Source organism: Oncorhynchus mykiss, chromosome 9 (genome assembly GCF_013265735.2).
Source record: "Oncorhynchus mykiss isolate Arlee chromosome 9, USDA_OmykA_1.1, whole genome shotgun sequence".
NCBI classification, from domain to species: domain Eukaryota; kingdom Metazoa; phylum Chordata; class Actinopteri; order Salmoniformes; family Salmonidae; genus Oncorhynchus; species Oncorhynchus mykiss.
Genome location: NC_048573.1, coordinates 5,232,804 through 5,250,810, shown reverse-complemented (window position 1 = coordinate 5,250,810; position 18,007 = coordinate 5,232,804). Strand labels below are relative to the sequence as shown.

General features: G+C 45.4%; 1 protein-coding gene across 8 annotated transcripts in view; it reads left to right on the top strand.

Moving 5' to 3' along the window:
* Window positions 1–3,188: 3,188 nt before the first annotated feature.
* Window positions 3,189–18,007, top strand: part of LOC110511386 (zinc finger protein 638) — a 53,380-nt gene continuing 38,561 nt past the window's right edge. For 2 of the 8 annotated variants that reach the window (XM_036987158.1, XM_036987153.1), the window contains exons 1-5: window positions 9,007–12,579; window positions 13,979–14,040; window positions 14,317–14,355; window positions 15,964–16,269; window positions 17,188–17,309. In XM_036987158.1, the coding sequence (XP_036843053.1) occupies window positions 10,930–12,579; window positions 13,979–14,040; window positions 14,317–14,355; window positions 15,964–16,269; window positions 17,188–17,309 (2,179 nt within the window). In that variant the 5' untranslated portion in view covers window positions 9,007–10,929. Of the gene's footprint in view, window positions 3,277–9,003; window positions 12,580–13,978; window positions 14,041–14,316; window positions 14,356–15,963; window positions 16,270–17,187; window positions 17,310–18,007 lie in introns of those variants that run through there. The other 6 variants (XM_036987155.1, XM_036987154.1, XM_036987160.1 and 3 more) reach the window with 6 other exon arrangements.

The window sequence follows — 18,007 nt, the reverse complement described above, 5'->3', positions numbered from 1 at the left end:
TGCCGTATGATGGGGGTAGTGGGACCTCATGCAGTATGATTGGGGTAGTGGGACCATATGCCGTATGATGGGGGTAGTGGGACCATATGCAGTATGATGGGGGTAGTGGGACCGTATGCAGTATGATGGGGGTAGTGGGACCGTATGCCGTATGATGGGGGTAGTGGGACCTCATGCAGTATGATGGGGGTAGTGGGACCGTATGCTGTATGATAGGGGTAGTGGGACCATATGCAGTATGATGGGGGTAGTGGGACCATATGCCGTATGATGGGGGTAGTGGGACCGTATGCAGTATGATGGGGGTAGTGGGACCATATGCAGTATGATGGGGGTAGTGGGACCATATGCCGTATGATGGGGGTAGTGGGACCTCATGCCGTATGATGGGGGTAGTGGGACCTCATGCAGTATGATTAGGGTAGTGGGACCATATGCCGTATGATGGGGGTAGTGGGACCATATGCAGTATGATGGGGGTAGTGGGACCGTATGCAGTATGATGGGGGTAGTGGGACCGTATGCAGTATGATGGGGGTAGTGGGTAGTATAGTGACACATGGGGCGTCCGAGGGCAGTAGACTTCAGCACATTCATCCGCCAACAGGATAATTTGACAAACTCCTCATCTACTCCATGAGAATGGGGTGAGCACAGACTCAACCAATCTAAGGGTGATATTGTCTCACTTTGGCAACGCTCTAATGCACAGGTGTCCAACTCATTCCCCAGAGCAGGGTTTTCCACACCTCCCATGTACTTAATCAAATTATTAAGGTCACTAATTAATAAGGAACTCCCCTCACCTGGTTGTTTTGGGCTTAATTTAAAGGGAACAAACTAAAACCTGAAAACACTCGGCCCTCCCCATGGAATGTGTTTTGACAGCCCTGCTCTAATCTAGCAATCTATAATCCCAAATGTGTTTTGACAGCCTTACTCTAATCTAGCAATCTATAATCCCGAATGGGTTTTGACAGCCCTGCTCTAATCTAGCAATCTATAATCCCAAATGTGTTTTGACAGCCCTGCTCTAATCTAGCAATCTATAATCCCAAATGTGTTTTGACAGCCTTGCTCTAATCTAGCAATCTATAATCCCGAATGAGTTTTGACAGCCCTGCTCTAATCTAGCAATCTATAATCCCAAATGTGTTTTGACAGCCCTGCTCTAATCTAGCAATCTATTAATCCCAAATGTGTTTTGACAGCCCTGCTCTAATCTAGCAATCTATTAATCCCAAATGTGTTTTGACAGCCCTGCTCTAATCTAGCAATCTATAATCCCAAATGGGTTTTGACAGCCCTGCTCTAATCTAGCAATCTATAATCCCAAATGAGTTTTGACAGCCCTGCTCTAATCTAGCAATCTATAATCCCAAATGTGTTTTGACAGCCCTGCTCTAATCTAGCAATCTATAATCCCAAATGAGTTTTGACAGCCCTGCTCTAATCTAGCAATCTATAATCCCAAATGTGTTTTGACAGCCTTGCTCTAATCTAGCAATCTATAATCCCAAATGAGTTTTGACAGCCCTGCTCTAATCTAGCAATCTATAATCCCAAATGTGTTTTGACAGCCCTGCTCTAATCTAGCAATCTATAATCCCAAATGTGTTTTGACAGCCCTGCTCTAATCTAGCAATCTATAATCCCAAATGAGTTTTGACAGCCCTGCTCTAATATAGCAATCTATAATCCCAAATGTGTTTTGACAGCCCTGCTCTAACCTAGCAATCTATAATCCCAAATGTGTTTTGACAGCCCTGCTCTAATCTAGCAATCTATAAATCCCAAATGAGTTTTGACAGCCCTGCTCTAATCTAGCAATCTATAATCCCAAATGTGTTTTGACAGCCCTGCTCTAATCTAGCAATCTATTAATCCCAAATGTGTTTTGACAGCCCTGCTCTAATCTAGCAATCTATAATCCCAAATTAGTTTTGACAGCCCTGCTCTAATCTAGCAATCTATAATCCCAAATGGGTTTTGACAGCCCTGCTCTAATCTAGCAATCTATAATCCCAAATGTGTTTTGACAGCCCTGCTCTAATCTAGCAATCTATAATCCCAAATGAGTTTTGACAGCCCTGCTCTAATCTAGCAATCTATAATCCCAAATGAGTTTTGACAGCCCTGCTCTAATATAGCAATCTATAATCCCAAATGTGTTTTGACAGCCCTGCTCTAACCTAGCAATCTATAATCCCAAATGTGTTTTGACAGCCCTGCTCTAATCTAGCAATCTATAAATCCCAAATGAGTTTTGACAGCCCTGCTCTAATCTAGCAATCTATAATCCCAAATGTGTTTTGACAGCCCTGCTCTAATCTAGCAATCTATAATCCCAAATGTGTTTTGACAGCCCTGCTCTAATCTAGCAATCTATTAATCCCAAATGTGTTTTGACAGCCCTGCTCTAATCTAGCAATCTATAATCCCAAATGTGTTTTGACAGCCCTGCTCTAATCTAGCAATCTATTAATCCCAAATTAGTTTTGACCGTAATGTGTTCATTCATCTCATCTATCCATCCTCCTCTCCGTTTCATACAGACCTCCGTCATCTATCCATCCTCCTCTCCGTTTCATACAGACCTCCGTCATCTATCCATCCTCCTCTCCGTTTCATACAGACCTCCGTCATCTATCCATCCTCCTCTCCGTTTCATACAGACCTCCGTCATCTATCCATCCTCCTCCTGTCCCATCTCTATTCATTCTTCCCTTTCATGTGGAAAAATCATCGGAGCTGATTTGAACCTGGGTCCCTTCTGCTTTCATTAAAACTGTGTTAGCCCTCCGAGCTAAGGTCTATAAGACATTAGTTTAAGTTGCTTTCGCAAGGTAGCCCAGTGGTTAGAGCGTTGGGCCAGTAACCGTAAAGGTTTGCTAGATTGGATCCCCGAGCTGACAAAGGTACAAATCTGTCATTCTGCCCCTGAACAAGGCAGTTACCCCACTCTTCCTAAGCCATCATTGTAACTGAGAATGTGTTCTTAACTGTCTTGCCTAGTTTAAATAAAGATTAAATAAATAAATGATGTTAAATTTGGTAAATTATTCTGTGAATTTGGTGTTGATGTAGGGCTTGGGTTCCCCCATCTGGCGAAGAATAGCTACTACAAGTTCCTCCAATCAACTCCTCTGTTTTCAGTGGGTCTATGACGTTGTTCGGATGAGATAGTCGAATGCGCATGCGCAAATCCTTGGATTCGCTTGGAGAGAAAGACAAGTACGAGATTTCTCCATAGAAAAGAACCGAAAATAACAGAAGGTATGTAACAAAAATCCTATTTCACAAGACAGAAGAGATTAGTTCGTATGTGATTTAAAACGGACAATACCGCTGGCTGAAAGTAGAAACTCGGGTTTGTGTCCTCTGTCGCTTAATGCAACACGATACAGGAAATACAAAATGGAGGGCTGATGTTTTTCGGAAAGTCAAAGACGCAAAAGGCAGCTGTGATCTATCACGTCTTAGGGTGACCACATTTAAAATGCCCAAATGCGGGACATTCGTAGGACAGTGTAGCCTAGATACATATATATATTTTGTGTGCAGCACCCCCCCAACACAGCCCCCCTCCCCCCAAAACACAGCCCCCCCCCCAAAACACAGCCCCCCCCCCCCCCCCCCCCCCCCCCAAAACACAGCGCCCCCCCCCCCCCCAAAACACAGCCCCCTCCCCCCCAAAACACGCCAATAGGATCTCTGGCTTGTTCTGCCCACAATTACACATTTTCTGTTACGAACAGACTACGTTTTGTAGACATTTTTTTTAACCTTTTGTCAAAGGTTTAAATGTTTGATTGTTTGAGTGTTAATTAAGGTGATTTGAGTTATTGCACCTCAGAGTAGGCGTTCCCTAACGAGGAATGAGCCAATAGGATCTCAAGCTTGTTCTGCCCACAATGACTAATTTGTTTCCATTGGAAACGACAGGCAGTGGGATATCAGGTTATGCTGGCTATGCTATTCAATTTGGATCTGTAATGTTACTCATTTTAGCATTATGTGATCTTCCAATTCAGCTTTGATCTAACTTTATGGGACTCCCAATCACAACAAGGTTGTGATACAGCCCAGGATTCGAACCAGGGTCTGTAGTGACTCCTCTAGCACCGAGACGCAGTGCCTTAGACAGCTGCACCTCTCGGGATCCCAGTGATCACCCTTATCACAGCCTAACCAAAAACCAATCTTCCGGTTTTCTGTGAAATCTGTATGATTTTTAACATGCATCACAAAACTTCCTTCTGGATGGGGGACTGGCTGTTGTGTGCACATGATTGTTTGGCTAGCAATGCTTGCTAGCTAATAGTTTACAGCCTGTAAAGTGTGGCACTAGCCACTACATTTCTGTTAGCTAGCTAATAGTTTGTATTCTGTAAAGTGTGGCACTAGCCACTACATTTCTGTTAGCTGGCTAATAGTTTGCAGCCTGTAAAGTGTGGCACTAGACACTACATTTATGTTAGCTAGCTAATAGTTTGTATTCTGTAAAGTGTGGCACTAGCCACTACATTTCTGTTAGCTAGCTAATATTTTGTATTCTGTAAAGTGTGGCACTAGCCACTACATTTCTGTTAGCTGGCTAATAGTTTGCAGCCTGTAAAGTGTGGCACTAGACACTACATTTCTGTTAGCTAGCTAATAGTTTGTATTCTGTAAAGTGTGGCACTAGCCACTACATTTATGTTAGTTAGCTAATAGTTTGCAGCCTGTAAAGTGTGGCACTAGCTACTACATTTCTGTTAGCTAGCTAATAATATATGTCAGAGTTTTCTAATTATTAGTGAATTTGTATTGATCTCCTCTCTAAGTTGAGAGTTGTAACACGAGCTAATCAGCCATCTGGCTCGGTGGCTAACTCCTTGCACCTTGTGGTGTGCACATGACCAATGAACGAGCAGATGCTGTTTAGGTCAAACGAGGACACCAATTGCATTGAATTCAACATTGGGCATAAATGAGCGTTTTGTATCAGGAAAGTTACCTCACACGACCTCTACAAGCCATAATTCAGAATGACATGTATTTTACCGGTTGTCTGTGCCGTCGGTCCTTTTTGCAGGTCGGAATGTGTACCCACAGGATATCCATAATTGCATCAACCTTTTCAAAGTGCTGTTTAGTTGGGTTCATATTTCATATCACCCGACAGCACCGCGGCAGAACCACGTAAACACGTGCACGAGAAGCATGCGTATGTAACGGATGTGAAACGGCTAGCTTAGTTAGCGGTGTGCGCTTAATAGCGTTTCAATTGGTGACGTCACTTGCTCTGAGACCTTGAAGTAGTGGTTCCCCTTGCTCTGCAAGGGCCGCGGCTTTTGTGGCGCGATGGGTAACGATGGTTCGAGGGTGACTGTTGATGTGTGCAGAAGGTCCCTGGTTCGCGCCCGGGTATTGGCGAGGGGACGGTCTAAAGTTATACTGTTACACGTACTAGCCGAGCTGGTGCACGTGGTGATTGAAATATGAACCCACTAACCAGCACTTTATTTATGATTTATTTCACCTTTATTTAACCAGGTAGGCTAGTTGAGAACACCTTTATTTAACCAGGTAGGCTAGTTGAGAACAAGTTCTCATTTGCAACTGCGACCTGGTCAAGATAAACGCATAGCCGTGTGAACAGACAACACAGAGTTACACATGGAGTAAACAATAAACAAGTCAATAACACAGTAGAAAAAAAAGAGAGTCTATATACATTGTGTGCAAAATGCATGAGGAGGTAGGCGAATCATTTTGCAGATTAACACTGGAGTGATAAATGATCAGATGGTCATGTACAGGTATAGATACTGGTGTGCAAAAGAGCAGAAAAGTAAATAAATATAAACAGTATGGGGATGAGGTAGGTAAAATTGGGTGGGCTATTTACCGATAGACTATGTACAGCTGCAGCGATCGGTTAGCTGCTCAGATAGCAGATGTTTGAAGTTAGTGAGGGAGATATAAGTCTCCAACTTCAGCGATTTTTGAAATTCGTTCCAGTCACAGGAAGCAGAGAACTGGAGAGAACTTGGCTTTAGGGATGATCAGTGAGATACACCTGCTGGAGCGCGTGCTACGGGTGGGTGTTGCCATCGTGACAAGTGAACTGAGATAAGGCGGAGCTTTACCTAGCATGAACTTGTAGATGACCTGGAGCCAGTGGGTCTGGCGACGAATATGTAGCGAGGGCCAGCTGACTAGAGCATACAGGTCGCAGTGGTGGGTGGTATAAGGTGCTTTAGTAACAAAACTGATGGCACTGTGATAAACTGCATCCAGTTTGCTGAGTAGAGTATTAGCAGCTATTTTGTAGATGACGTCGCCGAAGTCGAGGATCGGCAGGATAGTCAGTTTTACTAGGGTAAGTTTGGCGGCGTGAGTGAAGGAGGCTTTGTTGCGGAATAGAAAGCCGACTCTAGATTTGATTTTAGATTGGAGATGTTTGATATGAGTCTGGAAGGAGAGTTTACAGTCTAGCCAGACATCTAGGTATTTATAGATGTCCACATATTCTAGGTCGGAACCATCCAGGGTGGTGATGCGGGTGCAGGCAGCGAACGGTTGAAAAGCATGCATTTGGTTTTACTAGCGTTTAGGAGCAGTTGGAGGCCACGGAAGGAGTGTTGTATGGCATTGAAGCTCGTTTGGAGGTTAGATAGCACACTGTCCAAGGACGGGCCGGAAGTATACAGAATGGTGTCGTCTGCGTAGAGGTGGATCAGGGAATCGCCCGCAGCAAGAGCAACATCATTGATATATACAGAGAAAAGAGTCGGCCCGAGAATTGAACCCTTTGGCACCCCCATAGAGACTGCCAGAGGACCGGACAGCATGCCCTCCGATTTGACACACTGAACTCTGTCTGCAAAGTAGTTGGTGAACCAGGCAAGGCAGTCATTAGAAAAACCGAGGCTACTGAGTCTGCTGATAAGAATATGGTGATTGACAGAGTCGAAAGCCTTGGCCAGGTCGATGAAGACGGCTGCACAGTACTGTCTTTTATCGATGGCGGTTATGATATCATTTAGTACCTTGAGCGTGGCTGAGATGCACCCGTGACCAGCTCGGAAATCCGATTGCACAGCGGAGAAGGTACGGTGGGATTCGAGATGGTCAGTGACCTGTTTGTTGACTTGGCTTTCGAAGACCTTAGATAGGCAGGGCAGGATGGATATAGGTCTGTAACAGTTTGGGTCCAATGTGTCTCCCCCTTTGAAGAGGGGGATGACTGCGGCAACTTTCCAATCCTTGGGGATCTCAGACGATATGAAAGAGAGGCTGAACAGGCTGGTAATAGGGGTTGCGACAATGGCGGCGGATAGTTTCAGAAATAGACGGTCCAGATTGTCAAGCCCAGCTGATTTGTACGGGTCCAGGTTTTGCAGCTCTTTCAGAACATCTGCTATCTGGATTTGGGTAAAGGAGAACCTGGAGAGGCTTGGGCGAGTAGCTGCGAGGGGGGGGGGGGGCTGTTGGCTGAGGTTGGAGTAGCCAGGAGGAAGGCATGGCCAGCCGTTGAGAAATGCTTGTTGAAGTTTTCGATAATCATGGATTTATCGGTGGTGACCGTGTTACCTAGCCTCAGTGCAGTGGGCAGCTGGGAGGAGGTGCTCTTGTTCTCCATGGACTTTACAGTGTCCCAGAACCTTTTGGCGTTAGAGCTACAGGATGCAACTTTCTGCCTGAAGAAGCTGGCCTTTGCTTTCCTGACTGACTGCGTGTATTGGTTCCTGACTTCCCTGAACAGTTGCATATCGCGGGGACTATTCGATGCTATTGCACTACGCCACAGGATGTTTTTGTGCTGGTCGAGGGCAGTCAGGTCTGGAGTGAACCAAGGGCTATATCTGTTCTTAGTTCAGAATTTTTTGAACGGAGCATGCTTATCTAAAATGGTGAGGAAGTTACTTTTAAAGAATGATCCTCAACTGACGGGATGAGGTCAATATCCTTCCAGGATACCCGGGCCAGGTCGATTAGAAAGGCCTGCTCGCAGAAGTGTTTTAGGGAGCGTTTGACAGTGATGAGGGGTGGTCGTTTGACTGCGGATCCGTAGCGGATACAGGCAATGAGGCAGTGATCGCTGAGATCCTGGTTGAAGACAGCGGAGGTGTATTTGGAGGGCCAGTTGGTCAGGATGACGTCTATGAGGGTGCCCTTGTTTACAGATTTAGGGTTGTACCTGGTGGGTTCCTTCATGATTTGTGTGAGATTGAGGGCATCTAGCTTATATTGTAGGACTGCCGGGGTGTTAAGCATATCCCAGTTTAAGTCACTTAACAGAACAAACTCTGAAGCTAGATGATGGGGGGCAATCAATTCACAAATGGTGTCCAGGGCACAGCTGGGAGCTGAGGGGTGTCGGTAGCAGGCGGCAACAGTGAGAGACTTATTTCTGGAGAGAGTAATTTTTAAAATTAGTAGTTCGAACTGTTTGGGTATGGTTTGCTCTTATGGCTATTATCACCATGAAAAGGTTGATGCAATTATGGATTTCCTGTATCATCGTCTTGAAAACTTGACATTCCTACCTGCAAAAAAAATAAATGTCGATCAACCGCGTGGACAACCGCGTGGACAACCGCATGGACAACCGCGTGGACAACCGCGTGGACAACCGCGTGGCGCGTGGACAACCGCGTGGACAACCGCGTGGACAACCGCGTGGACAACCGCGTGGACAACCGGTTAAGCAAGTTCCAACATTCTGCCGTGTAGAAGTCGCATGAGGAAACTTTCCTGATCCAAATGCTAATTTGTTCCCGATGTAGAGAATTGAAATGAAATTCAACGTGGGGTTTCCGGGCCAGGCGGCGCATGCTACTGAGTCTTTACCCGGATACTGCAACCGGGGCGGCAGAGTAGCCTAGTGGTTAGAGCGTTGGACTAGTAACTGAAAGGTTGCAAGTTCAAATCTCCAAGCTGACAAGGTCGTTCTGCCCCTGAACAGGCAGTTAACCCACTGTTCCTAGGCCGTCATTGAAAATAAGAATTTGTTCTTAACTGACTTGCCTAGTTAAATAAAGGTAAAATTAAAAATGTAAACGACCAAGTCCAAACACTGTTTTTTTCCCCCATATTTAGTAGACAATTCAATGTTTGTCCCCGTCCTCGTGGTAACATGGCGTTATTCCCCGTCCCCGTGGTAACATGGCGTTATTCCGCGTCCCCGTGGTAACCTCGCAGACAATCCATTTAGACCAGGTGTTTGAAATGTGTGCTCTTTCCCAGCTATTAAAAGGCGGCTATTTAAGAGATCTATTTAAGAGATCTATTTAAGAGATCTATTTAAGAGGCTTTTCATTGGAAGTTTGACGGAGTGTGTTTCCCACCATTTTAATATGTTGCTGTTATAGAAGTTGTTGGTTTCATTGCTTAATGATGATGATGATGATGATGATGACGATAATAATAAAATGTTTGCTGTTTAAATATTTAGGTTTTCCATCAGGTCTTATAGGGCCTCGTTCCACTCGTGGTCACTGCAACGTTATAGAATAATCTATCGACATTATTGCGTAAGCGCAATTTTATTTTTATTTTACATAGTTATGCCAGGATTGGACTTGTTTTTGGTATTGTCAAATGCAGTAGTTTGGGGCACGTGGTCAGCTCTGTTATCAGCTGATCTCTCTGTGTTTAATCACACGTGAAAACATCTACAGCCTTCCTATCAGTATAGAATATCCTGATGCAAAGATACATGAACATGATTCATATATACGAAGCCAATCACAGTAGGAAACTGTTTAAAATCCAGGCTCGGGTACGGGTTCTCCTTGCACCTATTTTACCCACTATCTTTCTCTGCGGGTGGTGGTGATGGGTTCCCTTCTCTCAAAACTGGTTTTTATGAAGCAGGTTTTTGAAGTTCAGCTTTCATGTCTCAACGCTTTGCACCATGACGTTAACCACTTTGAATATAAACACGCTGTTAAGAATATTTTCTCGTCAACATTATCGGACAGTGTATTAGTGTGGGTTAGAGACATGAATTGGTTTAGTTGACTCTCAAGTGCAGTGTTCTGTTTGGTTATACAACTTTCAGATCGTTGTCTTATGAAGTTCCGTTACAACTAATCCTGACACCGTTTCTTAATTTATGCATCCACGTAACCTTTCACATTTTGATTCGGTAATCAATAGCTTACACTTAACCCTACTAAATCTGATCTTTAGCGAAACTAGTTAAGCCCCGTTTCATTACTGAATAAACTATTTCCCTTGGCAGTCTATTATCTTAAAAGTATGACTGAAAACTTTTTGTAAACCTTTTGTTTAAAAAAAAGCTACTTGCATTCTTGCAAATTTCACTAAAGCAGTGCATGGAGTTTGTAAAATAATGTTGTATGTTTTTCACGATGACTACTTCTCCCCCTCCTGTCTGTTCCCTGTTTGCTTGCTGTTTTTCTTTCCCCCAGTGAAGATGCAGGAACTGTCTTCTTCTGCTCTGACCTAACCAACAGAACCCCGATGATGTTCTAGAAGCTGTTCTAGAACAGTTTGACACACAACTGATGTGAAAAGTGTTTCAGTGTGGAAATAGACTGGAAACTGACCAAATCGATCAATCGCAGAAATCCAGTCTGCTTTCCAGTTTGATTACTACTGTCCATAGCCCTGTCCCAGGGCGAGCCAGAGAGAAGACCAACCAGTAACCCTCCTGTGTGTTTCTCCTCTCCAACTCTTTCAGCTTTGCGTTGCTATTGGATCGTTGCGCTGCTCCCCTTTCCAGCCCGCTGAATCCGATTGGAGGGCTGGGAGTTGGGATCCCGCCCCTGCAGCTCCTCTTAGGCCACGCCTCCCTGCAGCTGGCCCAGCTCGTTACCGCTGCAACCGCCACTTCTGCCGCCAACCACCCTACACTCACCACCTCTCGCCTCCTTCATCAACCTCCTCACAGCAGCAGCTACCGTCAATAACATGTCCCGTCCCCTATATAACCCCTTAGGGGATCAGTACTCTTCACAGGCCCAGAGATCTGCCGCCCAGATGGGGCAGTACGGACTCACACAATCCCAGGCAGGAAGGGACCCTCTGGGGGCCTCCCGCCTTGGTCTGGGGTCTGGTGGTGGTGGTGGTGGTTCCTCCGGCCAGGGAGGCATGATGTCCTCGATGGTGGCCCAGCAGATGGGGTATAACCCGGGGCAGAGATCGACCGAGATGACCCCGGAGATGGAAACCTCCATAGACCACCACATCCGCGGGGCCAGAGAGGAGGTGAGGCTGCTCAGCCAGTTGATGCAGCAAAATAAGAACCAGCAGGTCTCACTGGACGCCCAAGACCTTCGCCTAAGTCGTGACCCCATGGACGAGCTCTCGTCTGGGGGAGGGCTGGGCGGTTACACCCCTGGCCGGACCTCCAGCGACCAGCAAAGTTCCATGGACCCCTGGTCTGGCTTCCTGACCCAGTCTGCTTCCTCCAAACTCTTCTCCTCCACCCTTCCTCAGTACCAAAGCCAAACCTCTGGGTTTGGAGGTGCGGGAGTGCTGGGGTCCACCTCAAGAGGTTCCGAGGCTCCCATGAGCGCCTCGTCCACAGCCTCTCGTCCAGCCCGGTACACGTCCAAGTCCGCCAGCAGCATCCTGGCGAGTTTCGGCTTGTCCAACGAAGACCTGGAGCTCCTCAGCCACTACCCAGACGATCAACTGACCCCAGACAACCTGCCCTTCATCCTCAGAGACATCCGCATCCGTAAGGCCAATAGAACTATGGATGTGGACCCTCGGCCCAAGGTAGGCGGTGGACCTGGCCCAGGGTCCGACCACGGTGGTGGAGGACAGAGCAAAGTGATCGATTACGAACATTCTCGCGCTACTAAATATGACAGTTATGATGATGGCGATAATAGCCAACCCGATAATTACAGCTCGCGCAATCCGCTCCCGAAAGAGAAGGCAAAATATGACATGGTCAGAGACTCGCTGAGCGGGTACGCCGGCCATTCCATGACCTCCGACCTTTCCAAGCAGCGTACCCAACAGCAGCACATCCACAGCCCTGCGGTCCAGAGCCCCATGCCCATGACAGACACAGGCTCTCGCATCGGCCTTCCTCCGCCTTCCAGCCAACCCCAGCAGACCCTCAAAACCCACGGCTCATCCTCTAAAGCGACATCCAAGTCCATGAACATCCCTGTCCGCAGCGGAGACCAAGGACTCAACCGACTCCTGGCGTCCCAGAATCAAGGCAGCGCTCGGGGCCACGCTCAGCCCCGGTCCGGCCTGGTGGTTCTTGGTGGTGGAGATGGAGCTGGGGTTGGAATTCCAGGACTCAGGGTTGGAGGTGTCCCGGTCGGGGTTCCTCCTCCCACGACACCCCCCATTTGGCCTTCCATATTCCCCATCATGAACCCGTCAATCCCACCTCCTGGTCATGTCCCGGTGACTTTTCCTCCGCCCCGGATTGGTCCGATGCCTTCCATGCACCAGCAGATGAACCTACCTCCCCCGATGATGATGATGACGAAGAGGTTACCGACCCCGACCATGATGAGCGATTACTCCGCAGCTTCTCCCAGATTCTTTCCTCATACCTGTTCTCTCTGTAACATAGAATGTGCCCATCTAAAGGTGAGTTTTTTCGCCATTCCTGTCTTGACCTGGATTCTAAATACTGTTTGAGATTGTTATACTTTGAGTACTGGTTGATTTCTTTCCTTGGAAGGCCAAAATACTATTTTTATGTTTATGTTTCTACCTGGTATCCCATGTCTGTTTCAGTCCCGGATAATAGACCAGGTGTTTTAGCCCTCCAGAAACGGCTCCAGCTGTTTCAGTTTCAGGGGATCAATCAAGTACATATATAGTATTTGAAATCTCAAATAGTATTTGAACCCAGTTCTGATCCTCTCCAGACTGATTGTGTGCCTTTAAAAATATATATATATATATTGTTGAACCTCATGTTGTAACTCAAGACTTTTGCTTCTTGTTGAATCCATTTTTGTTTATTCAAACACTTCAGTCTAGCTGTGATTGTCTCATGTATTTCACGGTGAGTTGAGACGTTCTAACATGGATGAAAATTATTAAATAAAACAGAAAAGCTTTTTTTTTTTTTTATAAAAAAATGTTTTCTCCTCGGAGTATGAAGACATCGAATCCTGGACTGAATTCAACATTATTTTATTGTCGTTATTGAAAATTGTGTAATGTCATGAGATTTTTTAAAAATTTTTAAATTTTACATTTTTTAAACCTTGAAATATTGTCATTTGTTTGTAAAATTAAGACATTCTGTTATAAAATGCAGTTTTATTTGTGACTTTTGATGACCGTGATTTGCCATGAGGAAGACGAGTGCTCGAAGACGATACAACCAACGACAAGATGAGAAGCTGCCAGAGAACAACCATCAATCAATCAATCAAATGTATTTATAAATCAGCTGATGTCACAGTGCTGTACAGAAACAAGGAAGTTTAGGCTCCATCTCTAGACGTTGACCGTTGTGAATTAATGGACTATTTACGCCACTTAATGTTTTCTACTCAAACCCCTGATATCATTGTATTATATACCCTTGTGTTTAAACCAGTGACACAACACACTACTTACTGCGTTTTAATTTAAAAAAAATATACAATTGGTTTAGTCACTTTGGGAAGTACGTTGTTTTTTGGGAAGAAGATGGCTGCCGAGAGACTGCTGAGAGGATCCGTTCCAGAGAAGAACCCCGGAAGATTCCAGATGCTGCCATTGTTTTTCTCCAGCATCAGACTTTTGCTGTTAATCTTTTTCTTGGTAGAACAGAGAGCCTATTTTTACCATGTTCTTTTTTTTCCCCCAACATTGTATAAATCAACTCCTGCTATGAAAGCAGAAAGAAATTGGACTCTGTTGAGAAAAAAACAAACAAATGTATTGAAAGTGCTTGATTTAGAGGAGTTTGGGGGTTATTGGTGGTGTTGAGAGGTGAGGAGGGTGAAGACCCAGACTGATTGTCTCTGTTTGCTGTTTTGATCAACAGAACTGGATCGAGCATCAAAACACCGGTCTCCACGTTGAGAATTGCCGTCTACTTAGTACATCGTGAGTCTTCTTCTCTCTCTTTTTATATATCACTTCTCCCTTTCTCTCTTTTCTCAGCCCCCCCCCCCCAATTCCTCTCCCCTCATCTCCTCCTCAAAAAACCCACTTTAGGAAAAAGTCTTGAGTGGGGAGGGCGTTGATATCTTGTCCAATACAGTTGAGAATAAGGAGATTTGGATGCGAGGAAAATCGCAGAAATAGGAATTGAAATCTACGCCCACTGATGACCTCACGTTGTAGCTTGTGCCAGTCACCTGTTCCATTTCCTCCTTCCAGGTATCCCGACTGGAACGTGGAAACTGTAGCTGTATCAAGGTGAGTCCCCTACATGTACTGTGCTCTATAATAGAAGGTAATTAAATGTCCCTTCGATTTAGGTCACTGCTGACTGAATGGTTTAGGTCACTGCTGACTGAATGGTTTAGGTCACTGCTGACTGAATGGTTTAGGTCACTGCTGACTGAATGGTTTAGGTCACTGCTGACTGAATGGTTTAGGTCACTGCTGACTGAATGGTTTAGGTCACTGCTGACTGAATGGTTTAGGTCACTGCTGACTGAATGGTTTAGGTCACTGCTGACTGAATGGTTTAGGTCACTGCTGACTGAATGGTTTAGGTCACTGCTGACTGAATGATTTAGGTCACTGCTGACTGAATGGTTTAGGTCACTGCTGACTGAATGGTTTAGGTCACTGCTGACTGAATGGTTTAGGTCACTGCTGACTGAATGGTTTAGGTCACTGCTGACTGAATGATTTAGGTCACTGCTGACTGAATGGTTTAGGTCACTGCTGACTGAATGGTTTAGGTCACTGCTGACTGAATGGTTTAGGTCACTGCTGACTGAATGGTTTAGGTCACTGCTGACTGAATGGTTTAGGTCACTGCTGACTGAATGGTTTAGGTCACTGCTGACTGAATGGTTTAGGTCACTGCTGACTGAATGATTTAGGTCACTGCTGACTGAATGGTTTAGGTCACTGCTGACTGAATGGTTTAGGTCACTGCTGACTGAATGGTTTAGGTCACTGCTGACTGAATGGTTTAGGTCACTGCTGACTGAATGATTTAGGTCACTGCTGACTGAATGGTTTAGGTCACTGCTGACTGAATGGTTTAGGTCACTGCTGACTGAATGGTTTAGGTCACTGCTGACTGAATGGTTTAGGTCACTGCTGACTGAATGGTTTAGGTCACTGCTGACTGAATGGTTTAGGTCACTGCTGACTGAATGGTTTAGCAAGTTGAGTCTCAGCGTCTGTTGGAAGTATGTAAACACTCCCCTTTTCATCCTTTACGTTACCAACCAGAATAACTTCATCAGCCTGACCACCTCTTCCTTCTCTCATCCTCCTCCTCTCTTCCCTCCCCCCTCTTTCTCCCCTTTCCTCCCCCTCTCTTTCTCCCCTTTCCTCCCCCTCTCTTTCTCCCCTTTCCTCCCCCTCTCTCTCCTTTCCTCCCCCTCTCTTTCTCTCCTTTCTTCCCCCTCTCTCCCCTTTCCTCCCCCTCTCTTTCTCCCCTTTCCTCCCCCTCTCTTTCTCCCCCCTCTCCCCTTTCCTCCCCCTCTCTTTCTCCCCTTTCCTCCCCCTCTCTTTCTCCCCTTTCCTCCCCCTCTCTTTCTCCCCCCTCTCCCCTTTCCTCCCCCCCTCTTTCTCCCCTTTCCTCCCCCTCTCTCCCCTTTCCTCCCCCTCTCTTTCTCCCCTTTCCTCCCCCTCTCTTTCTCCCCCTCTCTCCCCTCTTTCTCCCCTTTCCTCCCCCCCTCTTTCTCCCCTTTCCTCCCCCTCTCCTTCTTCCCTTTCCTCCCCCTCTCTTTCTCCCCTTTACTCCCCCTCTTTCTCCCCTTTCCTCGCCTCCCCCCCCTCCCCCTCTTTCTCCCCTTCCCCCCCTCCCCCTCTTTCTCCCCTTTCCTCCCCTGCTCCTAGTAGAAATGAAAGCAGCCAGTTGTCCTCCAAGCGCCGTCGGAGGACACGCTCCGCCTCCCGTTCTTCATCCTGGTCTCGCTCTCCTTCTCCTCCTCCTCGCCCCTTCTCCTACCACACCCCTTCCTCCTCTACTCGCCGACATCGATCCAGGGAACGATCCCGCGAACGTCGACACAACACCACCACCCGGCGTTCCCGGTCTCCGGGTTCACTTCGGGGCAGGGAGAGAGAACGTGACCCTCCGGCCTCGTCGTCTTCCCACCGGGATCAGGAACGTCGACCTCAGACAGCCTCTTCATCCCGGAGGTAAGATAACAGAGTTTTAAATGAGTTAATATGTATGAATATTCCTCTTTTAAATGAGTTAATATGTATGAATATTCCTCTTTTAAATGAGTTAATATGTATGAATATTCCTCTTTTAAATGAGTTAATATGTATGAATATTCCTCTTTTAAATGAGTTAATATGTATGAATATTCCTCTTTTAAATGAGTTAATATGTATGAATATTCCTCTTTTAAATGAGTTAATATGTATGAATATTCCTCTTTTAAATGAGTTAATATGTATGAATATTCCTCTTTTAAATGAGTTAATATGCATGAATATTCCTCTTTTAAATGAGTTAATATGTATGAATATTCCTCTTTTAAATGAGTTAATATGTATGAATATTCCTCTTTTAAATGAGTTAATATGTATGAATATTCCTCTTTTAAATGAGTTAATATGTATGAATATTCCTCTTTTAAATGAGTTAATATGTATGAATATTCCTCTTTTAAATGAGTTAATATGTATGAATATTCCTCTTTTAAATGAGTTAATATGCATGAATATTCCTCTTTTAAATGAGTTAATATGTATGAATATTCCTCTTTTAAATGAGTTAATATGTATGAATATTCCTCTCTTTAATGAGTTAATATGTATGAATATTCCTGTCTTTAATGAGTTAATATGTATGAATATTCCTCTCTTTAATGAGTTAATATGTATGAATATTCCTCTCTTTAATGAGTTAATATGTATGAATATTCCTGTCTTTAATGAGTTAATATGTATGAATATTCCTCTCTTTAATGAGTTAATATGTATGAATATTCCTCTCTTTAATGAGTTAATATGTATGAATATTCCTCTCTTTAATTAGTTAATATGTATGAATATTCCTCTCTTTAATGAGTTAATATGTATGAATATTCCTATTCCTTCATCCAGGTCGCGCTCTAGGAGCTATGAGCGGGAGAGAGCAAGGGAACGTCGGGAGACGACGAGGAGGAGCAGCCTGCCGAAGTCTAACAGTGCTGAGAGACTGGCCAAGAAACTACTGGAGTCATCTGGTGAGACACACACACACACACACACTGGAGTCATCTGGTGAGACACACGCACACCAGTGCACGGTTCTGTCTGTCTGGTGGCTGACCTGCCTATACTGATAGATAGACCTAGTGCACAGTTCTGACTGTCTGTCTGGTGTCTGACCTGCCTATACTGATAGATAGACCTAGTGCACGGTTCTGTCTGGTGACTGACCTGCCTATACTGATAGATAGACCTAGTGCACGGTTCTGTCTGTCTGGTGGCTGACCTGCCTATACTGATACATAGACCTAGTGCACGGTTCTGTCTGTCTGTCTGGTGGCTGACCTGCCTATACTGATAGATAGACCTAGTACACGGTTCTGTCTGTCTGTCTGGTGGCTGACCTGCCTATACTGATAGATAGACCTAGTGCACGGTTCTGTCTGGTGACTGACCTGCCTATACTGATAGATAGACCTAGTGCACGGTTCTGTCTGTCTGTCTGGTGGCTGACCTGCCTATACTGATAGATAGACCTAGTGCACAGTTCTGTCTGGTGACTGACCTGCCTATACTGATAGATAGACCTAGTGCACGGTTCTGTCTGGCGACTGACCTGCCTATACTTATAGATAGACCTAGTACACGGTTCTGTCTGACTGTCTGTCTGGTGGCTGACCTGCCTATACTGATAGATAGGCCCAGTGCACGGTTCTGTCTGTCTGTCTGTCTG